Genomic DNA, 25,570 nt, shown 5'->3' with positions numbered 1-25,570 from the left:
GTTTTTAATTGAGTTTCCCACATTTGGGGAAATTGCAGGGGTCAGCACACCCAGAGCGCAATGGGTGAGCCTCGCCCTGGGAAACCACCTTCGTGATCATGGTATCTCCCTGCCAGGTAAGTGTGGTCGTACGTTTTTTACTGGCTTTTTCTTGGCCCTTTTGTTCAACGGGTGCGGGTGCAGGTGCGGGTGCCGGTGCGGGGCAACGTTACAGTCTGGAAATCCAACCTGGAGTCGGTAGCAAGGGAGTCTGGGATACTTAGCCGAACTAGCTGGGCATGCGCACAGCCCCTCTGCTCTTTGAACGCTGGGTTAGTGCTGGGACTTTGGGGTCACTGGGTTGTCTCCCGTGTCCTCTGAACCCAGGGCCAGCTGAACTTTGAGGAGGAGAGGCTTGCGGTGGGTCGCCTGAGGCGGAGACTGCAAAGGTTTCACGAGCTGGTTTCCAACGTCTGTCCTGCTCCAGGTCGTGTCCGGTACCCCGTGGTTTCTCCACGGATGGCCTGCTTCTTCAGTGGCCTAATGCAGACCGTTACAGTCACTTCCTCTGTACCCCGCCTACTCTCCCCTTCTGTTGGGGGCGATGCGCCATCCGGCTGCTCCCCTGCGTGTTGGGGTCCGTCCTCGCTGCCAGGCGCCCGGGGACTTGGCCGAGTGGGTGCTCGGTAAGTGGTACTTGCAGCCCTGGCCGAACGAACCCGGGGGTCCAGGACCGCTTTGCAGCCCGGGGCCTGCAGGGCGGACTCCGCCTCGGCAGAGGGCATCCAAGCCCCCTCCCCGCGCCCGGAAGCCGGGCTGCCAGCCGTGGGAAAACTACACTTCCCAGCGATCCCAGGAAAAGCGAACACCCTCGGCTTTGACAGCCGCCGCCACAAGTCTTTCCGCCTGCCCAGCCTGCCGGGGCGCGGGGCGCTGCGTTAGGGCGGCCTGGGCCGCCAGCGGAGCCGCCGGAGCCCGGAGCCCGCACCCCGGAACCCGGAGCGCAAGGGCAGGGCCCGCCCGGAGGAGCTGGACCGCCGCCGCCTACCATGCCCGCCCCTCCCAGCCCCGCGCGGGGCCCGATCCGCCCTCCCCCGGGTGACTGCTGAGGCCGAGCGCCGCCGTGTCCATGTAGCCGCGCGCTCCTTCTCCCGGCGCTGCGCATCTCTCGGGCCGGCTCGCCACCGCCCGGCCGCGGGGGGCTGCCCGAGGGGCCTGCAGGCTCCGGAGCCCTGATGCCCCAAAGCTCACTTTGCTGAGGCGCCGCCGCCGCCGCCGCCGCCAGCACCCAGACTTGGGGTAGGCAGCGGGACCGACGTGGGCCTGCAGCCAGCCAGGCCACCATGGCTCGGGCCCTGCCCTGGCTCCTGCTGTGGGTGGGCGCGGGAGTGCTGCCGGCCCACTGCACCCCACATGGCATTCGGCTGCCTCTGCGGAGCGGGCTAGGGGGGACCCCCCTGGGGCTCAGGCTGCCTCGGGATACCGAAGAGCCCAACCCGAGGGGCAGCTTTGTGGAGATGGTGGACAACCTGAGGGGCAAGTCGGGCCAGGGCTACTACGTGGAGATGACTGTGGGCAGCCCCCCACAGAAGGTAAGATCCTCCCCAAGAGGGGCTCCGGGTGCGAATGCAGTGGTTACAATGGGCTGGGCTGTGCAGGCAGGAACTACCAGGAGGTGCACACCCCCCTCCCCCAAACCAGTCCCCTGGGTGGGCTGGGCAGAAGGCATCCCCAAAGCTCCCCTTTCCCGTGTCCCTGCCCCTCCTGGCTTCCCAGCCCCCTGTATCTGAACTGTCCCCGCTCCCTTTTCCAGTCTTACACAGCATACCCTCTAAGGATGGGGTGGGGGGGAAAGGGGAGGAAGACGGGACTCAGTGGTAAGAACCTGGCCTGGGAGGAGGGTCCAGACCAGGGGCTACTCTGAACAGGTGTCAGTCACCTTCAGATGCTCCACAACCCCCAGTCTTCCAGATCCCACCTCTAAGAGCCTTGCTGTCCCCACCTAGGCATCAGGCCAGCCCCTTGAGGACCAAAGACTCCTGGGCACAATCCAAGGAATGTTGGCCCAGCCCCTTTCTCCCACTGCCCAGCTGCCACAGGACCCACAAAGCTAGTTCTGAGATCTCCCCGACCTCCGCTGGACTCGAGGTCCTGGACACACTCTTGCCTTCCCCCTAGGTCCTCCCTCCCTTCCTCCTGCTGGACTCCTCTCCCCCACCCCATGCCCTCCGCCCTGGCCCCGTGGACTGAACTGAGCTTGGGGAAAGAGGGGACACGTCAGGGGAGGGACGGGAAGTCCTGTGTTTAGGAGTCATTGAGAGGAGAGTGGTGGAGAGACACTGACAGCGCCCTCCCATCCTCCCTGGCAGCCCCCCAAGGTAGCGCCAAGGTGGCCGGTGCAGGCACCTCTCCATGGCTGTGGGGTGGGGCTGTGTCTGACCTCTGAGCATTTGTCTCCTGTGGGTGTGAGCAGGGTGGCAGAGTCCTGCTGTGTGTCACCTTGAATCTGAGCCTGCATATCTCTGAGAACCACCCCCACCTCACCTCCCAGGATCCGGTCTGGGAAGCTGTCCTTGGGAGGGTCTGGGAAGGTGAGAGGAGGTTATGGCCTGGGGGGAGCAGGCACCCTTCCCTGCTCAGACAGCACTTTCACTGGTTCTGGGAGGAAGAGGAGTTTCCACTTTCCAACCACCAGACAGAAGGGAGCCTTCTGGGTCCATGCCGCCCAGCCCTGCCTCCTTGCTGGTCCAAGGCCCTGGTCTTCCCCACTTCCCTCTTCTCTTTGCTGTGCACGGTGATGTCCCCAGACTTTGTCTCTAACTGCTGTGTGGAGCCAGCCCAGATCTGAATCAAGGTCCCTCGCAACCTGAGCCAACAGAATGTTCCGGCTTATCTGGGAGCAACGGGAGGCAGGGCCCTGGACTTCCCTTTCTGCTACTGAAGTGCTATGCAAACCATCCACGAACCCTGGGACATGGATCCAGAACAAGACTGGGGAACCCACAAGGCTGTGGGCTCAGACCAGAAGCCCCAGCTCTGCCGCCCACAGTTTTAACCTTCCCCAGCTGTGTGGCCTTGGGAAATTATATAGCTTCTCTGAGGCCCTTGCCTTATCTCTCTGGCTCTGAGGATACCATAAGACTGTAGGTGAACACGTGCAGTTAAGTGGTTAAGTACTTAAGTACTAGCCAGAAGGTCAGTGACAGGGTCACTGTGACTCAGAACCAACTCAGACCTTGGGCATGTCGGTGAGTGCGTGTAGACCAGCACACCTGGACCATGACTGACCGCCAATAAATAGGTCACCCTTCCCTGAACGTGTCCCTCCACTTGTGCCTCTTCTGTTTGATGCAGAGACGCATGAAAATGTGGTGTTTGTAGGCTTCTGTTTTACACATGTGGAACTGGGGAACCGACTGCTGTCTTTCCCTGGTCCCCCCAAGATGATGTGTGCATCATTACCTAGCCCGGAACTTGCCAGAGTAATTGCTCAACATGTGTAATCTCCACCTCCCCATGGCCCCACCCCTTCCTAAGAGGAGAGAGCTGTGGACCTGCACAAAGTTCAACACCAACTCAAGGAGCAAGCATCAGGAAGACCGTAATTAAAATGACTCTCTGAGTTGCCCCACGGCCCTAGACCTGGCCAGCGGCACCCAGGATCGCTGCCCCATGCATTGATTCTCTTCTGTGAGAAGAATTGCCTTTCTCTCCTACAAACAGAATAGCAGGGTGCTGTGAACAAGTATTAAGTGAAAATGTGGGAGCATTTTCTAGATCTTCTGGTCAGTGTGGGGGTCAGACCATCATTCCCAGGCCTTAAAGTCTAAGCCCTTGGGTGATGTAAATGGGGAACATATTCAGGTTGATGTTCTAGCCAAGCAGGCAGAAGTGCTTTGGAAGAAAGGCCTGGCCATCAGCTTCTAAAAAAGCAGCCTTTGAAGACCCTACAGAGTGCGTAGGGTCTGCACTGCTGTAACTCAGCGCTGCCGGCCGCAGCCCTGCTCTAGCTGCCGGAGTGGGAGGGCTGACCCACAGCGCTACAGCCATGTTTTCTGCCCTTACAGAGTGGCCAGGGAACCCCCATCTGATTTCCAATTTTAAAATGATTTCTTTTAAAATAATTTTACAATGGAGAATATCTAGAAGTGAAAGTGTAAAGACTAGCTGAAAATACAAGGGGGCATCAGAAAGTGGGAAAATTCCACTCCCTTTCCATGCCATCTTTCCACACACTTTCCATTTGAAGCACTTTGCACAACCGTAGGGCACAGAGAAAGCCCCTGGTCCTGGGAGCCATGAGAGACGTCAACCGTCTACCCCGCCCCAGACTTCCCAAATCAGAATCTTGGGAGAAGTAGGGCCAGCAGTCTGTTGAGAAGCACCCAGTGAGTGTCCTGGGTGCTTAGAAGGTGTGAGAAATTCGGAAAGGTCTCCTGGAGCATCTGACCTGAGCATGGTTTTGAAGGCTGGAAAGGAGGCGGAGACCTTGCCCCATTCGGACATGCACCCACCCTAGCACATGGTTATTGCCCTTCCCACCCCCACCCCAGGCCTGGGAGAGGCCTCGGCCAGTGAGAGAAAGGACAGTCAGGCTCTGCATGCTTGTACAGGGGCAGGGAGAACCCCGCTCATGGTGCAGTTTGGGTAAATAAGATGCCCGAGTAAAGTTTAAAAGCACCCAGAACCTTCAATGTTAAGCTAGAAGGTTTGAACGTTGGTCTGCAGAGAGAGGGAGGAGGAGGTGACTGTGTTTGTACCGGGTTGGGGGGCGGGAGGGGCCATGCCTTAAAGAGTACAGTCCTAGACACGCTCGTGCGCATGTTACAAAGCACAGAGCTGAGCGATGAAAGCCGCCGCAGGGAGGCCCTGTCCCTGTCAGTGGCTCTAGGGTGGGGAGCTGTGATCGGGATGGCATGAGATCCATGGCACGGGAAGGGAGATGGGAATGCGCGGGCTGGTGCCCAGCAGATGGGCCAGAGTTAGCGATGCCGGCTGAAGGGGGAGGGAGAAGGCATTGTGAGGATTTGGAGATTCTGATTGGCGGTGAGCCGAAGAATGACAGGCTCCTTCCCGGGCACAGGAGGGGATGGCTTAGTACTGGCATATTCTTTTTATGATCGCCGCCTCCAAAGACTTTTCTATGTGGCTACTTCGTGTTCTTGACGGCAATCCCTGCAATCTATAAGGACGAGGTCCCGTTCCTACATGCCAGGATTTTTCCCAAAGGAGACATGTTTGAACGTGACTCTGATCAGTGGGTCCCTGCAGATAAATTCTCTCAGTAATGCCCTGTCTCTACCTGGTTAAAGTCAGACCCAAACTCACTGCCATTAAACGGAACCCGACTCGTGTGACCCTCTAGGACAGGGAGGAACGGGCCTGAGTTTCTGAGACTGTGGCTCTGCAGGAGCAGACAGCCTCACCTTTCTTCTGGAGTCTTGATAAGGCTCAATCAAAACAGTGGCTTCCAAGGGAACCTTGGGCCAGTTCCGATCAAGGCACAGGGGTCAGCCCAGATTATGGGGACGGATCGGTTTGATTAAACAACACAGGACCATCAAGGGGCTTATTATGGAGAAGTGTTTTTCTAAAGAAACTAGTGGTGAGAAGAGGCCAGGAGCGTTGTACCCAGGAGCTTTCCCCATCACAACAGTAAAGCCGCTCGTTCTTCAAGGGCAGTAGGGCTGTTCTAGGAGAGTTTCTTTGGGAAACCTTACGCCTACAGCCCCTTCAGACTTCTTTTTTGTTCCCCAAAGTCCAAGAACACTGAGAAGGAGCAAAAGTTGAGTTCCCCAAGGCCCTTTTGATGTGAACCCCAAGAACACCCAATTCTTCAGGGAAAGGCTAGAAGGAAACAGACCAGAACAATCACACACCTCACTGCCATCAAGTTGACCCTGGCTCCTAGTGACCCAACAGGACAGGGCAGGGCTGGCCTCTTAGGCTCCTGAGGCTATTAATCTTCACAGAAGCAGATAGAAGTATCTTTTCAAGCGGGTGGTGGGTTTGAACTGCTGACCTTGTGTAACTCGCTCTTCAGGGAATGGTTGGAGGGGTGGAAACATCACCTTCAGGTATAGACCCAGGTGTTAAGAAACAGGAGCTTTACGATTTAAATATTTCTGTTTAATAAAGGCTTCTACAATCTTGTAGCAATACTTCTTACTTATCCTCATGCAGATGGAATCAATACAAGGGGCTTCTTAAGGCCTGTGGGCAAAGGGAAAGCAGACATAATGGCATCTCCCACTGGGGGGTGGGGTGGTGTGTGTGTGTGTGTGTGTGTGTGTGTGATCATTCACAGCTGGAACACGAATCGTTAAATAAGCAGCTAGATGGCAGACTGGTAAACCGTAGCCGTCTCAGCGTGGCTTTTCCTGCTCTGCCATGCGGCCTGTTTGTTCCTTTGCTGAGGGCAGGGAGATTGCTACACTCTGTCTTTCTTCCAAGCTCCTGTAGCACCTACTCACACTATGCTTATTGTCACATATCTTAGCTGTCTGGTTTTGTGTTTGTTCCCCGAGAAAACATCCAGCCCTTGAGAACTTCTTTTTCAGTGTCCTTCTCTGTGTATTCTAATCTTTACCGAGGCGCCAGACTCAGAGCACACCCCCAGAGATGTTGGGGACATGAGGAAATACACTACAAGACATCTCAGTGGAGTCCCGAATAACAAACGAAGCATGGCCATTGAGTCGATTGGAGAGGGTTTCAGAACCTGTCCACTTGGCCCGGAGCAGACAGCCGCATCTTTCTCCCAAGGAGTGCCCGGTGGTTGGAAAGCCTTGGCCGCTTGGTTAGCAGGCCAACGCCTACCCCACCTCACCAGCAGGGCGCCTTGGCTGGTTGGGAATGTAGAACTGGGCTCTTGGAGGAAGCTTAGTAGCATCACTGAGAAAACAGGAAACCGACAGTTAAGATCGAAATCTGGTGATAGTCAATTCTGTTGAACAAATATGTACATATGTTGGGCACAGAAGAGAAAAATTACGCCCTAGGCGCTGTTGTGGAAAACCAGCCAAGTCAGACCCGAATGGTGACTGGATACCCAGTGGAGTGAGGCTCTGCCCGTCCTGTGTCATCGCTGATCAAGTGCCAGTCTCTTGGGTTCATACCACCTGGTTTTCAGAAGTAAATCCTTCTCACTAGTCTGTTGTCTTAGTTAACGAGTGCTTAGCTCCAATACACACAGATCTGTTCCCTTGCCGTTTAGGAGGCTGGAAGTCTAAAGTGAGGAAACAGCCCCAGGGAAGAGTCTTCTCTCTGTCTGGGGGGCTGGGGGTAGCTCCCTGTCCTCAACCTTCCCTGTAGGTCCCTGTGTCTAAGAGGTTTTCAGCACAGGGACCCTGGATCCAAAGGATAAACTGCTCAGCTCTTCTTTCTTGATGGTATCAGGTCGCTCTGAGCTCTGCTCACTTGTATCTCAAAGAAGAGTGACTCAAGGTACTCTTACTGTGCAATCCTGAAGGTTACCTCCTAACTGCCACGAATCTGGCCTCCGTCACAGAGGTTAGGACAGAGGACACATGGGCTAAAGATATCAGATCGCAGAATGGACAATAGCTACGTAATACTGGAAAATATGGCCAAGCCAGTTGACCCACATTTTGGCAAAACAGGATTCCGTTCTTAACATCCCTTTCAATCTAGAAACTCTACGGAAACCTGTTCGGCCTCATAGCAGCACACCATGCCCCACAGACAGACAGACAGACAGACAGGTGGTGAGATGCACTGACTAGGAACCGGCATGGAAGGAGAGAATTCTGTTCTATAGGGCCTCTGATTGAGTGTGGTTTGAGAGTGGGATTCCAAGGGTGGAAACATTGATCTCAAAGAGCCGTCCTTGCAGGAGACGAAGCAGGCAAGAATCCAGTGCCATGGGTGGCCTACCCTGGCGCCGAGACCCTCTCTGCCCCTGCGTGGGCTCTCAGCTTGCACTAGGGCGTTGTTAGATCCACACATTGTCATTCACTCTCCTCCCACCCAGTCGACCCTCTCCCAGTAGATCGCTTGATGTGTCCTTAGCCTGTGGCTGCCCTACCGTGCCCAGGCTGTGCAGGGGACTCCTTCCCTGGCTCTTTGGGTCTGTGAATCCCGCCCAGGAGCTCAAGGAGTAAACCTGGCATCTCCTGATGGCCTGAACAAACAAAGCAGTGGGCTGGGAATGAATGAGGTGCCAAGGAGGCCATGTGCTTATAGCAGAGATGAGCTTCATTTTCTGAGGACATCCTGAGAAGATTAAAGCCGCCATACCTACAGCCAAGGTCAGACAACAGGAAGGAGTTACCGTCTGCCGGTGAATAGCAGATGGCTGAAAGTTGTTGCTACAACACAGTGTAGTGCAGACGTCAACAGCCACTGCGGGAAGGAGAAGGCTGAGAGAGTAAATCCCTTCCTTAGGCAGAACACCTCTGCCTTCTTTCCCTGTTGCACACTGGGACCCTGGATAAGACAGGAAAAGGGTCCTGTGGCTACTTGTAAAGCTAAAACTATTGTCTTATACCATTTACCTCGGTCAGCCCATTTAAATAGGAAGCACTGATAAATGCTAGTTGGATTGGGTTCAAAGCCTCGATAACATCCCATCGAAAGGAAGGCGGATGCACCAGAGGCCTGGGGTGACCCACTGCCATGGGATTCCTTAGAAACCAGAGCACGTGACATCAGGAAGCCTACTTGCTCCAAGGGACCAGGAGTGAAGCAGAAGACAGGATAGGTCTGGTGAAAGGAGTCCATTTGTGTAGGGCTCTGCTGACTTGTTCACGGAGAGACGGACCTCAAAAACAAACGCACTGCCATCCAGTTGAATCGGACTCACAGCGACCCTCTAGGACAAGGCAGAAACATCCCTGTGGGTTTCTGAGACCATCACTCTCTAGAGGAGTAGAAAGCCTCATCTGTCTCTCAAGGTGGTCTCAAACTTTTGACCTTGTGGTTAGCAGCCCTATGCGTAACCACTACGTCAGCAGGGAGGCAGGACCCAATCACTGGTTGGAAAACTCCGATTTGAAGGAGGACCTGTGTACTCTTGACTCTGAGCCAGTCCCAACTGCTGACAACAGAGTTCCGGTGCCCTGCCTCTTCTTGCTTTCAGCCGTTAGCAAGCTCAGGCTGACACTGACCACTGAGAAAATCAAGTAAAGCTGACTGACTGAGGCTCTGGGACCAGGGAGCCCTGGAGTCCCTATAACTGATCTCAGACTCAAAGGACCTGGGTTGGGCCTTCAGTCAATATTGGTAGTATGACAAACATCAGTTGTGATTGGTCAGAACCCTGGCGCTGAAATGAGAGCCCGGGGAGTGCAGGAAATTGGGTAACTACTGTCAGGTTGAACGTATACATAATAGAGCATAAGTACTTAAGCCAGTTCTCCTCTGCACTTGTGGGGCCACCAAGAGTCCAGCATCTCAGGGCTAGGTAGTCTGTCAATGGAGCAAATGGGCCTGTCCTTGTGGAGCTCATAGATTGTGGATCAGATAACATTCAAATGATGAAGTACCGTTTCTCCTGAGGACCCACAAGAAGATCCTCATCTTGGAGGCACGAGGGCAGGAACTTCAGTGCAGCTGGAGTTCTTCCCTCAGTACCATGGCTCTGGAGGAGAGGCTGCCTCTGGAAATGACGGGGCAGCCACCTGTGGATTCCTTCCATCTTCTTGTGATGCTTCACGCTTGTTCAATATTGCCCATGGAATCCTTCAATAGTCCATATTGAGACTTGAATTATTTTCCCCGTCAGTGCTTTGAGCTTGAAAAGCATGGATGTCTTCTGTCCTTTTGGTTTCCTAACTCCAGGTCTTTGCACATTACATTACAGTGCCTTACCATGGCTGCCCAAGCCACCTTTGAAATCCTCTGTTCAGACCTTTCACCTCCTCATGTCTTCCATTTGTTTTAGCTACTCTCCTCTCAAGAGAGAGATTCAAAGCCTCTTCTGACATCCATCTCATGTTTTTTCCCTTTCTCGTCCTTTTAATTACCGGTACCTTTTGCTGTCTGGGTGGGTCATGTCCTTGATAGCGCCCCACAACTTGCTTGCTCTTTGGTCATTAGTGTTGAATGCGTTACATTTGCTCATTTACGTTTTTGAAATGTTTTATTGTAGCTTAGTAGGGGGTTGTGTTTCAGATAATTGTTTTTGTATTCTGCAATCCTCAAGCCTCCCCACCCCTTACTCTGTCCTTTTTCACCTCTTTTCTCCCTCTCTCCTCCCTTTGTGGATTATCTTCTCCAATGAACACCTGCCTACCATCTAGCCTTTTGCTTCCCCATCCCCCTCTTTCTTTGCCACCCCCTGGTAACCATCAAAATCTATTTCTTTGGTATGAAAATCTCTTGGGCTTTTTTTTTCTTTTATAACAGTGACCTCATCCAATATTTGTCCTTTTGTGATTTGTCCTTTACTCTGCATAATGTCCTCCAAATCCATCCATGTCATGAGGCGTTTCACGGTTTCAGCATTTTTCTTGAGCGACACACAATGGAGCACTACACAGTGACTCTATTCTTGAGACAGTCTTTAAATATATTCACAGTTACACTTCAGTTCTCATGGACTTGTTTTATTTTCTTCATCTTCAACTCGAGTTTGCATATGAGCATTTGATGCTCTGTTCTCCAGTCAGCCCCTGGCCTTGTTCTGATGGATGAGATTGAGTATTTTTCTATCCTCTCAGAAGAAGTCGAGTTTATCCCTGTGTAGTCTGTATATCTGGTGAGGCCCCATCTCTGTTGCTGAAAACAGCATTTACATTGAATAAGTTATTGGTCTTGCAAATTTATATCATACAATCTTCAGGATTGTTTCCATCACCAAGGCCATGTTTTCTTTCCTAACTTTTTCTCCTTTTTTATTTCTTGGTCCAGGCCAGCATCCAGAGCTGCCTTCCTTTATCGCCACAGGGAAATCCTAACTTTTTCTTATGAGTTAGGTGAAGGCTTACAGAGCAAGTCATGCTTTTACATGCAGCAGTTCATACACATTCTGATCAATTCATCTCCTGTAACCTCAATCCCCTCACTTTCCTACTTCCTTGTGTTTCCTGTTTCCGTTCCTCCTTCTCTATACTAACCCAGTGAACTCTGTCCTTAGGTAACTGTTGTCTTTTGATCTCAAATGGTAAGTTATTTCTAATGGGGAAGTGCGTTCCATTCCAGACCTGTAAGGGCCATTCATTGTCTTGGGGTCCCACCAGGCTTCATCTGCCCAGTAAGCCTGGTCTCTTTGGCGATTTTGAGTTCTCTTCCGCTCTATCCAGGACATTCTAATGCAATCCTTTGCAGAGCAGTTGGCTGTATAGTTCCTGGAACTCTAGTTCTTCTGGTCTCCGGGTTGTCGTGGTTCTCCAAATGTCTTTAGAATTTTATCACTCTTCTGCCCTCTGGATGGAGAGAGACCAATGCTTGCACCTTAGATGGCTTCCCAGGAGCTTTAAAGACTCCAGTCGATCCTCACCAAATTAGGGTGTAGAATTTGTCTCTGAACTATGACACGCTCATTGACCTTAGTGTCCCCTCGAGACTGTGGTCCTGATCCTCCAGGCTCCGTGACCCATTCCCTTGGTGTGTCTGGATGTCTAATCAGTCTTCATCACTTTGTATGCTCTCCCACAATCATGGATATTTCTGCAGCAAGACAAGTATGCATATACAGACATCCCTTGTCACGCCTATTCCTGGACAGACTCCCACTCCCCTGCCCGTCTGCCTGTGTGTCTATCCAAACATCCCCACTGCTGTATATATAACAGTACGATTGTATATGGAATAGTATTTGGCTCTGTTTCCTTTCGCGCTTGCAAACCTCCTGGTGTCTCCCCGTTCCTCTAGCTTTTACCTCTAACTTCCTTCTCATTGTGTCGTGCCTTCCCTCTCCCCCACAGAAACACCTGTCTCTCTTCTAGCCGGTGGCTTCTCCTCCCTCTTCTTCCCTTCCTACCACTGGTCACACCACCAAAGAGTGTTTCTTTCAGCATGAAAACCTAGTCTTGGCTTTGGATAACAGTGATCTCATGCAATGTTTGTCCTTTTGTGCTTGGCAAATTGCCCCATGCCCTGTCTCTTTCGTGTTCACCCTGGAGGGCCCGCAGGTCCTGCCTCACCCCTCATTATGTGTATGTGCCAGAGTGTATTTGTCCATGCTTCCCTGCTGGGTATTTGGGCCATTTCCATATTTTTGATATTGTGAATGAGCATGGGGGGGGGGGCGTAGGTCTATTCATGTTGCTGCTTTTTCCCCTCGAGGTTATAGACTAAGTAGAGGGGCCTCTGATTCAGTTGGTAGTTCTGTTCCCAGCTTTTTGAAGTGTCCCACTGCCACAGCGGGTCCACTGTTGTACAAATCCCACCAGCAGCGAGTGAGTGAGGCTTCCAGGCTCTCTGTGCGCTCCTCAGCATTGGCTGTGACCTGTCCCTTTGTTCTTCTTTTTGAATGTTGCTATTAAGGTAGCAGTGAGATGGTATATCCTTGTCGTTTTCATTCGCACCCCTTGAAGAGCCAAGAACACATCTTTCCAACTACGATCCTTTTTCTATTCCAACTTTTGTCTTCCAATCACCTGTCATTATCAATGCATCATGATTGCATGTTTGATCAATTGATCAGACTACAGAAGTTGGTAAAAATCTTCAATTTCTAATGCGTGTACAATTCTTCTGGAGATGATTGAACAGTTTAACTATATGGTATGGGCATTAGGTGCCAATGAGGACATAAAAAAGAGAAACCCTTCAATGCCTTCATCTTTGGCATTAGTGGGTGGGGCTTCGATTTGAATAATAGTGGAACTGACTCTTCCACAGGCATGGAGGCAAAGATTGATAACACATGACAAAGGGGCTGGTACTTACATCAGATCCCCAAATGGAGAGCAATTACACGAGGCCACACATTGGAGGATGGCTCCGTCATTACCTAACTGCCAACCCCCTGAGAATATGGCCCTCCCGGGTCCCTACACTGTTCTCTTGGTAGCAAGCTGTCCGATACCTTCGACGGACCACACGCACCTTGTTGTGGACTTACAGAGGGTACGCCCGGAAGGGCCGTGTCAAGGAACGCACTGGCCTGCAGAAGCGCAGACCAGACTTGGGGGCTGGTGAGAACCCCGGGTCCTAGCCTTGACCCTTATTGCATAAGAAAGCTGCTTGCTCTATGTCTCTGTTTCCTCCCGTCTTCGAGTGGAAGAAAGACCCTCTACGCCTTGGTTTTGTTTTAAAAAGATGACGATACACTTCCAGTAAGTGTGGAAGGAGACGGATGGGCCCTTAGAAGGAAGCATCGGCGTATTCGCCTCCCTAAACCAGACACGCCGTGGTCGGTCTCATCGAAGACACCTCATGCACCCCCGAGTGGGACTGCACTCGGGGGGCTGGGGGGATTGTTACTTGTTGCCGCCGACTGTGGGTGTGGACCCACAGAGCACACTCGTTTTCCGCTTACTAGCCCCACTTAGTTTTGTGATGTGGGTTCTCGTCCTCTCAATGACCTTCCTTTCCGCTCTGGGTTCCCCTTTTCACCCTTCCTTCTTGCTCTGTCCTGCCTTCTGAGCTTTGTGGGGGACAAATCATGCCCTTTGATCTCATGTGGTCCACTGTATCGAGGAATCCATTCCTCCTTGGCATTTATTCATTTTATAGGCCCGTCTGTTGTTCAGGGGCAGCAAGTCTGGAGCTTGGGTTTGGCTTATTGACCAAAAGCTGACCCCCGGGGCTGGGTTCCATTCCTAGCTTAAGGAATAGGAGCGGGCCACAGGCTCAGGCCATGGGAGACAGCCACTATCTCTGGGCGCCTGGCACAAAGGCGGGTTAAGAAAGTCAAACACTCAAGGACATGAATCCCGAGGGCTATCAGACTATGTGAAGGAACAGCAGCCTCCACAATAGAGATCAGAAGACCTGGATGGTGCCCGGCCACCACCATCAGCTTCTCTGATCAGGACCGCATTTGAGGGTCTAAGGCAGAGAGGGATTTTCTTTGTTTTTCCAATAGGATGAAATTTATAAACAAAAAAGACCAGACTTACCGGTCCATGGGGATTTCAAGGGCTGCAATCTTATGGAAGTAGACTGACAGGGCTCTCTTAGTCTGGGGACTGCCGGGGAGATTTGAGCCACTAATCTTTCTATTAGTCGTACAGGGCAGACCTTTTGTGCCACTCGGGGCCTGGCCACATCTCCAGAGGGTTGTAAGAGTGGTAGATCATCAGGGTGAGCCACCCAGGGAAGTTGTGGATCCTCATGAACTTGAGACCTGTCATAGACCCCAGCCACTCTAAAAGGGTGGAGAAGGCTCCTTTTCCTGCATAAGAATTGGAGCTGTCCCTGGTGACCCAGAGCTGGGGCCAAGACAGTGGGATCTGAGGCACAAAGAGCTTGCCCTAACCTCCCAGTTCCATTACTGTCTCACAGGCCCTGAGCTACTGCTGGGGGTTCTCTAGGGAAGGAAGCTTTGCCTGGTCAGAACCAGGGGCAGGTGTGCTTTTCCCTGTGGGGCTTGTTAGCACTTCCCTAGAAGCCGCCTTCCCTCAGAGGGCTCCAGGGACTCTTGTTTGTTAAGTGATTGGCACTGCCCTATCCTTGACCCCAGTCTGAAGGCCCCTGGGCATCGAAAGGCAGTAGCATCATGAGACTCCTGGGAATGGGTGGAGAAGGACGATGACTCCAAGTCTCCCGGCTGCATGGGCACATGCTCCCAGGACTCTGTGTCAAGCCAGGGCCAAGGGAAGGGAAGGCCGTGTGGGAGGCAGGTCCGGGACGGAGCCCCTGCAGTAGCCTAGAGACACTGCTATGTGGGATCCCTTACCTCACCCCCCCCCCCCAAAAAAAAAACCAAAAACAACACAGGGTGGATTAGGTCTTTCTCCCTTTTCATTCATTCAGGAAGAACATATTGCCAGGCACTATGATACTAACGATGGAGATTTAAATAGATATATCTAATATGATGTACATTTTAATCTTTAGCCATATATATGTATATATATCACCTCTCGGATTTCACAAGGGGAGTGAGGAGCGGATTAGTACAAACTGCAAGTGGAAAGGAAGGCGAGGCAGGGGATGGCGTGTACTGCAGCAAGCAGCCTTAGGAGCGGGGGAAGCGTGGCTGGACAGGGGAGCTGACATGTGGCCACAGTGACTGGGGGACAGAGGGCTTGTGGGAGTCTAGGATACACTTAGGCTCGGTCTCTAGGCAGGAGGGATCACAAAGAGCCCCATAGGGAGGGACCCCAGGTAGGGAGACGCCATTATGTCAGCTGTGGGCAGAGTGAAGCTGGAGCCTCCGGAGCTCAGAGTGGGCGAGTGCTATATGCTTCGGCACCACCAGCACCCTGCCTCAAACCTGCGGTGGCTTGTGTGATGCAGCCAGCGAGGCCAGCAGCTGGGTCACCTGACGGAGCATCCAGATGGAGATGGCGAGGAAGAAAAGTCTGGTGATCTGTTTCCCAAAATTAGCCAGTGAAAACCAACCGCAAGAGAACACTGTCCCACACATGCCGGGAGCTGGGCCCTCCCAGGTTGGAAGGCTCCCGAACACACAGTGGTCCCCACCGGGGACTGGTGCCCGCCACGGTTGTGACACTGGCATGGGACTGGGCACCGGGCACGGCTCCCACCCGGGGTTGCCATGAGTTGGAGGTGACGGGAAGGAGACTAAGAACAAGGACAGTGTACACTTAGGCGTCATCGCGATGTGTGTGACCCCTGCAGGTGTGGGCATGGACGGATTGCTCAGGGAGAGGGCAGGGGGCACAAGAGAGGCAGCCTGCAAAGCCAACAGGGAACACACGCTCAGCGAGGGGGGTGGACAGAGAAGAGCGCTTCAGGGAGAGACAGTCACCAAGTGTTTGCTCCCAGGAGTCAGGCTCCCCAGGACACGCCTGAAAAATGTCCTTTGTCTTTGGTGACATGAGAGCATCGGTAACCAGCTGTAGTAAGGGCTGTGTCTTAGTGGAGGGAGAGAGGCGGAACCCACTTTTAGAATGAGTTGAGGAGTGGGAGGTGAGGGAGTTAAGACAGCTTGGCTGAGAACTTTGGCTGTGAAGGGGGAGGAGAGGGCAGCTGGAGGCAGATGTGAGATTAAGGGAGATGCTGTTTTCTTTTAACAAAGACACTCAAGCATTTGTAAATGCCAAGAGGGAAAAAAACCTAGATTGGGGGCCGGTGGGGAGGTGGCTGTGGTTGGATCTACCTGAAGAACAAGAGATAGCTACCACGGGGAGGTACCTGCCAAGCCCGAGGTGGGGGTGGGTGGGTGGGAGCCATGAGGGAAAGCTGGGCCTGGGCAGCCACAGGTGGGAGAGTGACTGGGGGTGGGAGAGGAGGGTGATCTCCAGTTTCTTTGTGGAATAAGAAGAGGTGGGCTCTCTGTGGAGGCATTAGGCCGCATTCAGCCCCTCACCACTACCCAGTCACCTCCAGGCTGCCCCTCTTCCAACACCCGGCCTGTAAAGAGAGAGAGAGAGAAAGAGAGAGAGGGGGGGGGGCGGGCTGGAGGCTGCCTGGTTGGTCAGGACACCCCATAAAGCCAGGGGCATGGAGTCAACTGCTGGGAGGACAGCACAGGGCATTACTTTGCCCAGAATCACCCTACAAAAACTCATTTTATGGAGGGCAGCAAGTGGGAGGCACAGAGCAGAATTCCCTGTGTGGAGGGAGGTGAGAGCTGAGTGGAGCAGGAAGAGAAAGGCTGGTGAGGGCCTTCTGGCCAGGGCGAGTCTGCAGAGCATCATCCCCAAGGCTAGCTGGGAAGAGCTGGGACAGCAGGCCCCAGGGGAACCCCGCTTCCCAGAGGTGGCCAGCCACATACATTCCAGGTAGTCCATCCCCTTTCCTTTGTCTGAAGCCCACTCCCAGAGCTGGGAGCCCAGCTCTGTCCCAGGAAGGTGGGGGAGGGATCCTGGCGTGGGTGGGTAGAGAAGCCCTTGTAATCATTAACCTGGAGGACTGAAACCCGAACTGCCCAGCCGCCCCGCGCTATTGATTTTCTCTGACAGCACAGCATCTGGGGGCTGGCAGCTACTTGGAGACCAGGGAGAGGGACAGAAGGGAGCCCGAGAGAAAGAGTTGTACAGGGAGGGAAATGGGCAGTGGGCCAGGCGTCAGGGGCTGGAAACGAGGCAGGAAGCAGGCTCAGGGGGCTGGGGAGCTAATGGAGAGGACCGGGGTGGGGCGGGGGGCTTCCCTGAGGGCCTGGAGGTGCCTTAGAGTCTAGCCAAGACAAGTGAACCAAACCACAACACACAGGGAGTTACTAGGTGACAGTGGCAGAGCCTGCCCCAAAGCCAAGGCCAGTGCCCCCTGCACTGGGCAGAGGGAGACTGAGGGCACGGGCAGGAGAGGGGACCCCAAATGGCCATTTTTCTTAGTACCGGGGGCTTTCCTCGTGTTGCCAATGTGGCTAAAACTCACTGCCATCAAGTCAATGATGACTCACGGTGACCTTAGAGGACAGAGGACAGCTGCCCTGCAGGTTCCGAGACTGGAACTCTTTACCGGAGTAGAAGCCCAGCCTCGCTCGCAGGGAGTCGTTGTTTAAACCCGGCTGCAGGCTGACGGAGGGAGGAAGGACGGACGAGGTACCGGGAGATGGTAGAGGAGGCTCTGTACAGAGAACACCTGCCTGTGTTCACCCAGCCCAAAGCGATGACTCTAGGCTCTCGGCCTGGCAGTTGGAGTTATTGGTCTGCATCACCTCGGAGGCGGAGGGGAGCCCTCCAGGTGGAGCCACATTCTGGCAGCAGGCTCAGAAACACACGTGGGCATCATATGCCATCCTGGGCCCCAGAGTGCCCCTTGCCAGTGCCAGCTCCTGGAATAGCTCTAGTTTGCCAGGCCACCAGCCTGCTGAGGGCATGCTTCCTGGGAAAGCTCTGGGGGCAGAAAATCAGCCAGGCACACACAGTGAGCAAAGAGCAGAGAATAAGACCACGCACGTGCATGCATGCATGTGCACGCGCACACACGTGAGTGGCATGTGGTTGCAGTGACAGAAAGTGTGCGGGTGACAGGCAGCAGCAGACAAGGGTTTCCGTGGTCATGGGACTGGCTGGTACTGCCTAGCCGTATGTCACAGAAGCACCCAATAGATGACCATATGGGTGCTGGGGTGCTGCTAAGGGTACTGAGTCCCAGCTCCTGTCCGTAACATTTTCCCTCTCCCCTCTCTCTGACAGCTCAACATCCTGGTGGACACGGGCAGCAGTAACTTTGCGGTGGGGGCTGCCCCCCACCCTTTCCTGCATCGCTACTATAAGAGGCATCTGTGAGTGCTGGGGAGAGCTGGGGAGGAGCCCTTCCCAGGGTCCAGGGCTGAGAAGGGCTGAGGGTGGGGCAAGAAGGACCAGGGCCCCCAGTTGCCTAGGGGACTAGGGGAAGGGCCTAGTATATAGTGTATAGAAGGAGCCTTGTACATCTATAGGGGACAGATGGGGGAGGAAGGGGGGAGTGATCACAACAATCAACACATAACCCCCGCCTTCCCCTGAGGAGGACGAACAACAGAAACGTGGGTGAAGGGAGACAGTGGTTAGTGTAAGACAAGAAAGTAATAGTAATTTATACTTTATCAAGGGGTCACGAGAGGGGAAGTTAGGGAGGGAGGTAAAAAGGAGGAGCTGATACCAAGGACTCAAGTAGAAAGAAAATGTTTTGGAAAGGATGATGGCAACATATATACAAATATGCTTGATACATGAATTGTTATCAGAGTTGTAAGCGCCCCCAATAAAAGGATCTTTAAAAAACAAATAAATGAATGAATGAATGAATAAAAAAGCGCCTTGGTGGCGTCGTGGTTACAAGTGGGGCTGTGATCCACAAGGTCGACAGTTTGAAACCATCAGCTGCACCTGAGGCTTCCTACTCCTGTACACAGGTACGGCCTCAGAAACCCACAGGGGCAGTTCTAGCCTGCCCTATCGGGTCGGGTCGCTGTGAGTCGGCATCGCCTGGGTGGCAGGGTGGGGGTGGGTGTGCCTATGGGGCAGGGGAAGTGGAGAGACAAGCAGAGGTGGTTTCAGAATTGAGAAAAGGTGGCGTCCTGAGGGAGGGGAGCATGGAGGGAGAGCAGTCTCACACACACACAGCATGGGCTGAGGAGGTGCTGCCCCCACCTCCCTCCCTCCAAGGCTGTTTCCCCAGCAGGGCCACCTAAGTTAGGCGAACTGCCTGCAGTGGGAGCTCCTGGGCTGTGCTCTCAGCCCTGAGACCCAGACGTTCTCCCAGGTGGTTTCACACCTTCAGGTAAGTCATTCCATAAACGCCGCAGCCTGGACCAGAATCTGAGACTGAAGGCCAGCCCACCCGCTGCTCCACCAGCTGCGTTCAGCTTGGTTGCATGTGTGGGGGTGGGTGGGCTGTTGAAGGTCAGAGAGGCCATGAAGGAGTGCCCTGAGCCTAAGAGCAGGCAGAGGATGTTGTAAGATATGTCTGTGGGTGGAAACCCACGAATGGAGGCTTGCATCCCATTCCTGACTTCCAGGCAAGGCAGGTGCATAATCCACCTTGCCCATCTCCTGTCTTTCTTGGTGGTAGTGGTGGTTGGGAAGACGGGGTTCCTCTTTGATTCCTGATCTAAAAATAGCAGTCAAGGCATGGGGCATGGTCAGAATCAATGAGAGGGAATTCATTCCAGGTCCTTTGTACCCTGCTGCCCCTCTCCCCACAACCCCACTGTCCCACCCCCGATGCACGCACGCACGCACACACACGCATGATTACAAGTGGTGGTGTCCCCTGTTTGCAAGCATGCTTCACACAAGTGGTGTGCAGTACCTACCTGTCCTGCTGAAATGCTTATGCAATGCTCTCTGCTCGGGGAGAACGTGCTAGAGGTGCCCCACTCCCCGCCTGGTACTTCTTCTACCCCTCAGATGGTACCAACAGGCCCCCAGGCAGCAAGAGTCAATAGCTCCTTTTCTCTGGGAGCTTGATGGCACTGTGGGGCAGGGGGAGGAGATGCCTGCTAGCTGTCCCTTCAGCAGCAACAGGGACAATACACAAAGCCCAGGCTTGTTCCTTAGGGGCCCAGGCTCAAGATCGGGGGCAGATGAGCTATGGGAGCAGGAGGGAGCATTCCAGCCCTAGTGACCTTGTCTGTTCACAAGGCCCCTCCACCATGCTGCTCTAGGGGGTCCGTCTCGGGATGTTCTGCAGAGCATCAGTCTAGGACGCCCCTGCAGGGAGGTTGGACACTTGGAAGTGGGTTTGCTGCTGGCTCCCTGCCCCAGGCGTTCGGGCTGTACACTCAGAACTCTGCTTCCCTCCACAGGTCCAGCACGTACCGGGACCTCCACAAGGGCGTGTATGTGCCCTACACCCAGGGCAAGTGGGAGGGGCATCTGGGCACTGACCTGGTGAGCATCCCCCACGGCCCCAACGTCACCGTGCGTGCCAACATTGCTGCCATCACAGGATCAGACAAGTTCTTCATCAATGGCTCCAACTGGGAGGGCATCCTGGGGCTGGCCTATGCGGAGATCGCCAGGGTGAGAGGGGCAGGCTCGGGCCCCACAGGGAAGGAGGGAAACAAGTTCGTTCAGAGAAAGAATATGGAGCAGGGAGGGAGGGCGGTGAATTTCAGCCCAGGGGAGGGCAGAAGTAGAGTGAGGAAAGTTGTGATGGGTACAACAAGCGGGGCCCCATAACCCTCGGACAGGTTAGGTGTCTGGGGACCAGAGAGCCCCCAGAGCTGTCCCTCATGGGTGCCGTCTGTTCACTGTGCCAGAGCTCCTTCCTGACACCTTCGCTACCACATCTGGGCACTTTGGGATGGCCTTGCCCACCAGTCCCCGGCTTGGATGAATGCAAGGACTGTCTGTCTGTCTGTCTCTCTCACAGCCCGACGACTCGCTGGAGCCTTTCTTTGACTCCCTGGTAAAGCAGACGCACGTGCCCAACCTCTTCTCCCTGCAGCTCTGTGGGGCCGGCTTCCCCCTCAACCAGTCCGAGGTGCTGACCTCCGTGGGAGGGAGCATGGTGAGTAGGTGCTCCAAGGGGCGCTGACGGCCCTGGGCCCCCCTCCTTCCCTCCCTCTAAGGCTGAGCAGTGTGGGCCCCTGGCTCTACTCCTTCCATCCTTCCAGAAAGGATCTGAGAAACCGAAGGTAAATCAATCGAGAGCATCAGAGATAATTTGAAGGAAACGAAAATGAGCTCTAGCAAATTGAGATGATTCGGGCTGATGATCAGACGGCAAGTTAAGTCTGCTCATTAATTACTGAATTAGGGGAATGGCGAATGGTCTTCATCTTGTCAACAGAGCACCGGAAACGTGGGACCATGAAGCTAACCATTCACTGGGCATTCACGGTGTGATTCCGTCTCAGTAACTTTCTCTCAGGGTTGTGTGTCTCTGAAACACTGAAAAATCCTGGAGAGAGGCTTCCCCCGAACATAGTAAAGAAGCTCTACATTGCTGTGGGGTGCGATTGGATTGGGAGCGGGAGATGGACACAGTCATCTGCAGAGGGCCTTGCTGTCCCAAGAAACGGCCGGGCCTGGTGCTTGCCTCCCTGCAGGCCCCAGTGCAGGTGTCTGCCTCTGTTTCTCCTTAGATCATTGGCGGCATCGACCACTCGCTGTACACAGGCAGTCTCTGGTACACTCCCATCCGGCGAGAGTGGTATTACGAGGTGATCATTGTGCGGGTGGAGATCAACGGGCAAGATCTGAAAATGGACTGCAAGGAGGTACCACCACCTGGGGGCCCAGCCATCCGGGAGCAGGGAAGGGGCTGGGGACACAGCAAGAGGCCAAGGTGGGCTCTGAGGCTAGGGAGAGGAGGCCCAAGAGCCCGACCTGCGGGCAGTTCTGGGAAGCAAGCACTCACACTGGAACCAAGAGGCTTCTGATCTAGCGAAGAGCGTGGAACTAGTTACCATGCCTGATTGCAGTCGGCGCCTTGCTTTATGACCTTGGACACTACTCGTGAGGCTGTGTGCTATTACACAGGAGAGGCGCTGTGGAACTCCAAGGGGCTGGGTGGAAACCTAGCGCTGCCAGTTGCTAGCTATGACCTGCAGGCAAGCTTCAAGCCTCTGTACGTGTTTTGTTTGCAAAGATGGTGGTGGTAAAGGTCAGAGACCATGTGGGAAGTCTTTATCCCAGTCCTAGGCATACAGCAAGGACCCCATAAATTATTACCTAATTCACCTCTTCTCTATGTTAAATTGAGGAGCCCTGGTGGCAGAGGGTTACATGTTGGCCTGTGACCCACAGGGTTAGCAGTCCGAAACCACCAGCCGTTCCAAAGAAGAAAGACGGAGCTTTCTACTCCTGTAGGGTTACAGTCTCAGAAACTCACAGGGGCAGTTAGTTCTACCCTGTCCTATAGGGTCACTATGAGTTGACATCAACTCAGTGGCTGTGGGTCTAGTTTGGTTGGTTTGGGTACGCCATCTCCCAGTCCTCCACCTCTGAGCCAGGTGGTGTGGTAAGGGTGTTACGTGTATTCATTCATTTATTCCTTATAACTACCTTTTGAGGTAGGTACTTTAAAGATGGGGAAACTGAAGTTCAGGGGTTAAATAATTTGCCTAAAGCCACATTCCTAAGAAGTGGGATTCAGAAGCCAGGCAAGGATCCCAAAGCAACCACTGACCCCACTAGCTGAGCCAGGGCCTGACAACCAACAAAGGTCGTGGACTATTCTAACCCCCTCTTCTCTCTCCTAGTACAACTACGACAAGAGCATCGTGGACAGTGGCACCACCAACCTCCGTCTGCCCAAGAAAGTGTTTGAGGCTGCAGTCAAGGCCATCAAGGCGGCCTCCTCGGTCAGTGGGACGAGGGAGAGGGCGGGACGAAGAGGTGGCAGACAGGCAGTGGCAGAGGCCATGAAAGTCATGTTCGCCAACAAGAGCCACCGTATCTACCCGCAGAGCCTTCTGCTTAGATCTGAAACAGCCTCTCGTCCCTTCTCCGTGGGCCTGTGTGCTCTGGACCGTCTCCCCGATACGAAATATTGACCCCAGTCCCCGATCTATGGCTCTAATCCTGGGTTGCAGTCTCTTTCTCCAGCTTAGTCACCCCACTGAAAGTACAGACAGAGGGCCTGGGGAGCTGAAAGTGATGGGGGAGCGAGGGCCTTTCCTCACTGCTGCCTCCTTCTCGCCAAGGCAGACGGAGAAGTTCCCAGATGGTTTCTGGCTAGGGGAGCAGCTGGTGTGCTGGCAAGCCGGCACCACCCCGTGGAACATCTTCCCCGTCATCTCCCTGTACCTAATGGGCGAGATCACCAACCAGTCCTTCCGCATCACCATCCTCCCCCAGGTAGGTCACCGGGGCCCCAGGAAGAGGAAAGAGGGCATGTTGGGGGTTAGTGACTAGGAGACAAAGCAGGTGAATGTCTAAAGGTCAGAAAACGCCAAACTCCCTGCCATCCAGTCGATGCCACCTCCTGGCAACCCCGTAGGACTGGCAGGACTGCCTCCGTGTTTCCCGGGCTGTGCATGAGAAGCAGCCCCGTCTTTATCCTGTAGAGCGGCTGGTGGTTTTGAACTGCTGGCCTCATTGTTGGCAGCTCAGTGCGTATTCACACGCCACGAGGGCTCCTAGATCGAGGGCCCTGGAGAAACACCACTCTGGGACGGAAGGTGACACAGACTCTCTGACCGCTCCCCACTAGCAATACCTGCGGCCTGTGGAAGATGTGGCCACCTCCCAGGATGACTGTTACAAGTTCGCCATCTCCCAGTCCTCCACGGGCACGGTCATGGGAGCTGTCATCATGGAGGGCTTCTATGTGGTCTTCGACCGGGCCCGAAAGCGAATTGGCTTTGCTGTCAGCACTTGCCACGGTGAGAGCCAGGGAGGAGGGGGGTCTGGGACCGGTCTATCCACCCACTCCCTGTCCAGTCGGGAGGACACCTGGGACCCTGCCCATTTGGGAGGCCGGAAGAGGTGCCGCAGCCAAGGTCGGCCTTGTGCAAAAGCAGCTAGTGTTCGTGCTTGCCCGCGTGCTGTGTGGCTGACCGGTGAACCCTGCCCAGCAGTGGCCGCTGCTGGAAACCCAGTCAGAGCGGCTCAGGCCCCCGGAGCTGTAGCTCCCGACCCCGTGGGTTGCCGTGCCGAGGCTGAGCATTCAGAAAACATGGCAGTCTTGCTCTCCACAACGGCAGTGGAGTTTACACTCCCTAGGGCCAAGTGGGGTCGACTTAGTAGTGACTGGAAGGAGCTATTCCTACCAGAGGGACCCAGAAGAGGCTGTTGTTCCCGGTGCCCAGGGAAGGGAGACATGTCCCCTGGCACAGGCTTTCCGCCCCACTCCTAACCACAGCCCGTCGAGGGCTGCAGTGGCGCCGTGCGTCCTGCTCTGTGGCAATGCGCTGCCCTCACACTGTGTGCCCTTTCCCCAGTTCACGATGAGTTCCGCAGGGCAGCGGTGGAAGGTCCCTTCGCCACGCTGGACATGGAAGACTGTGGCTACAACATCCCGCAGACGGACGAGTCGACCCTCATGACCATCGCCTACGTCATGGCTGCCATCTGCGCCCTCTTCATGCTGCCGCTCTGCCTCATGGTGTGCCAGTGGCGCTGTCTGCGCTGCCTGCGGCAGCAGCACGACGACTTTGCTGATGACATCTCCCTGCTCAAGTGAGGCCCCGCGGGCACCAGGCGACACTCCCAGGCCGGCTACAACCCTCATCGGCCGCCAGGGCCGGGAGGGGGCGTGCACAGGGATGGCACCCTGTGAGACAGGCGAGGGACAACAGATGTGCTCCGGTGGTGGGCATCCTGGTCACCTCAAACTGGAGTTGGGGGGCTCTGCTGCTTCAGACTTCACCCCTGCACCTCGGCCCCCCCACCCCTTTAGGATCCCCAACCCAAAGCATCCTTCCCTCTTGGTTCCAGGAACTGGCGTGACAGCCAGGTGACCCCGGCATGTGTCGCGGGAGCACCCTGGCAGACAAAGGGCCCATCTCGTGTCCCTGCTGGCCCGAGTCAGCAGTGAGGACGCAGGGCCTGCTGTTTTCTTCGGAGTCAACGGGCCTGACATTGGTGCAGATTGCCTCTTGAATTAAACAGTCACCTGACTGACCACTTGTGTGCACTGGGGCGGCCAGGACAAAGAGGAGGCGAGGGCTGCCGAGGCAGGAAGGGATGATAAGGCTGGGTTGGGCCACTGGCCGGTTCCGTTGCAGATCTCATCTGGGGAAGCGCATCTCCCTCGGAGAGAGGAGTGTCTCGGCCAGTGTCTTCTCCTCTGTGGCTGTGGTCTGACCGCGGGCCAGACGGGAGGAGGGTGATTAGCCAGAGAGCCCTTTTCAAGCTCTGACTCGAAAAGTGCCCACTGAGAAGTTCCATCAATGGCAGTTTCTGCCCTATTCATCCCACTGGCTTCCCCTAAACCTGTGATTCTGCAACCGCCACAGCCCCACGCGACTTGGGGGAGACCGCGGGCCTCTAACAGCCCAGCTAACTAACCCCCACCCCACCGCATCCCATTTCCTCCGGAGCTTTGGAGCCTGGGTGCTATGAGGAATAGGCCGGAGACCTACCTATTCCTGGGAGACAGGATCCTCGAGTTATTCAACAGGTGTGGGACTGCCACCCGACATCTCTGCCTGGGTCATTCCTCTTCG

At 54.5% G+C, this 25,570-nt stretch overlaps 1 protein-coding gene and 1 pseudogene across 1 annotated transcript; one reads left to right on the top strand and one right to left on the bottom strand.

The window, feature by feature from the left end:
• Nucleotides 1-124, bottom strand: LOC142447367 (U1 spliceosomal RNA; annotated as a pseudogene).
• Nucleotides 125-845: 721 nt separating this feature from the next.
• BACE1 (beta-secretase 1) lies at nt 846-25,026 on the top strand. The gene is made up of 9 exons (XM_075546645.1): nt 846-1,571; nt 18,162-18,250; nt 20,258-20,474; nt 20,827-20,964; nt 21,542-21,676; nt 22,661-22,762; nt 23,109-23,258; nt 23,614-23,785; nt 24,344-25,026. The coding sequence occupies exons 1-9, from the start codon at nt 1,323-1,325 to the stop codon at nt 24,583-24,585; spliced, it is 1,494 nt and encodes a 497-aa protein (XP_075402760.1). The 5' UTR covers nt 846-1,322; the 3' UTR covers nt 24,586-25,026.
• The last annotated feature ends 544 nt before the right edge of the window (nt 25,027-25,570 follow it).

The sequence above is a fragment of the Tenrec ecaudatus genome, chromosome 4, assembly GCF_050624435.1.
Source record: "Tenrec ecaudatus isolate mTenEca1 chromosome 4, mTenEca1.hap1, whole genome shotgun sequence".
NCBI classification, from domain to species: Eukaryota; Metazoa; Chordata; class Mammalia; order Afrosoricida; family Tenrecidae; genus Tenrec; species Tenrec ecaudatus.
The sequence above is the reverse complement of the archived record's forward strand: the minus strand, read 5'-3'. Positions and strand labels throughout refer to the sequence as shown.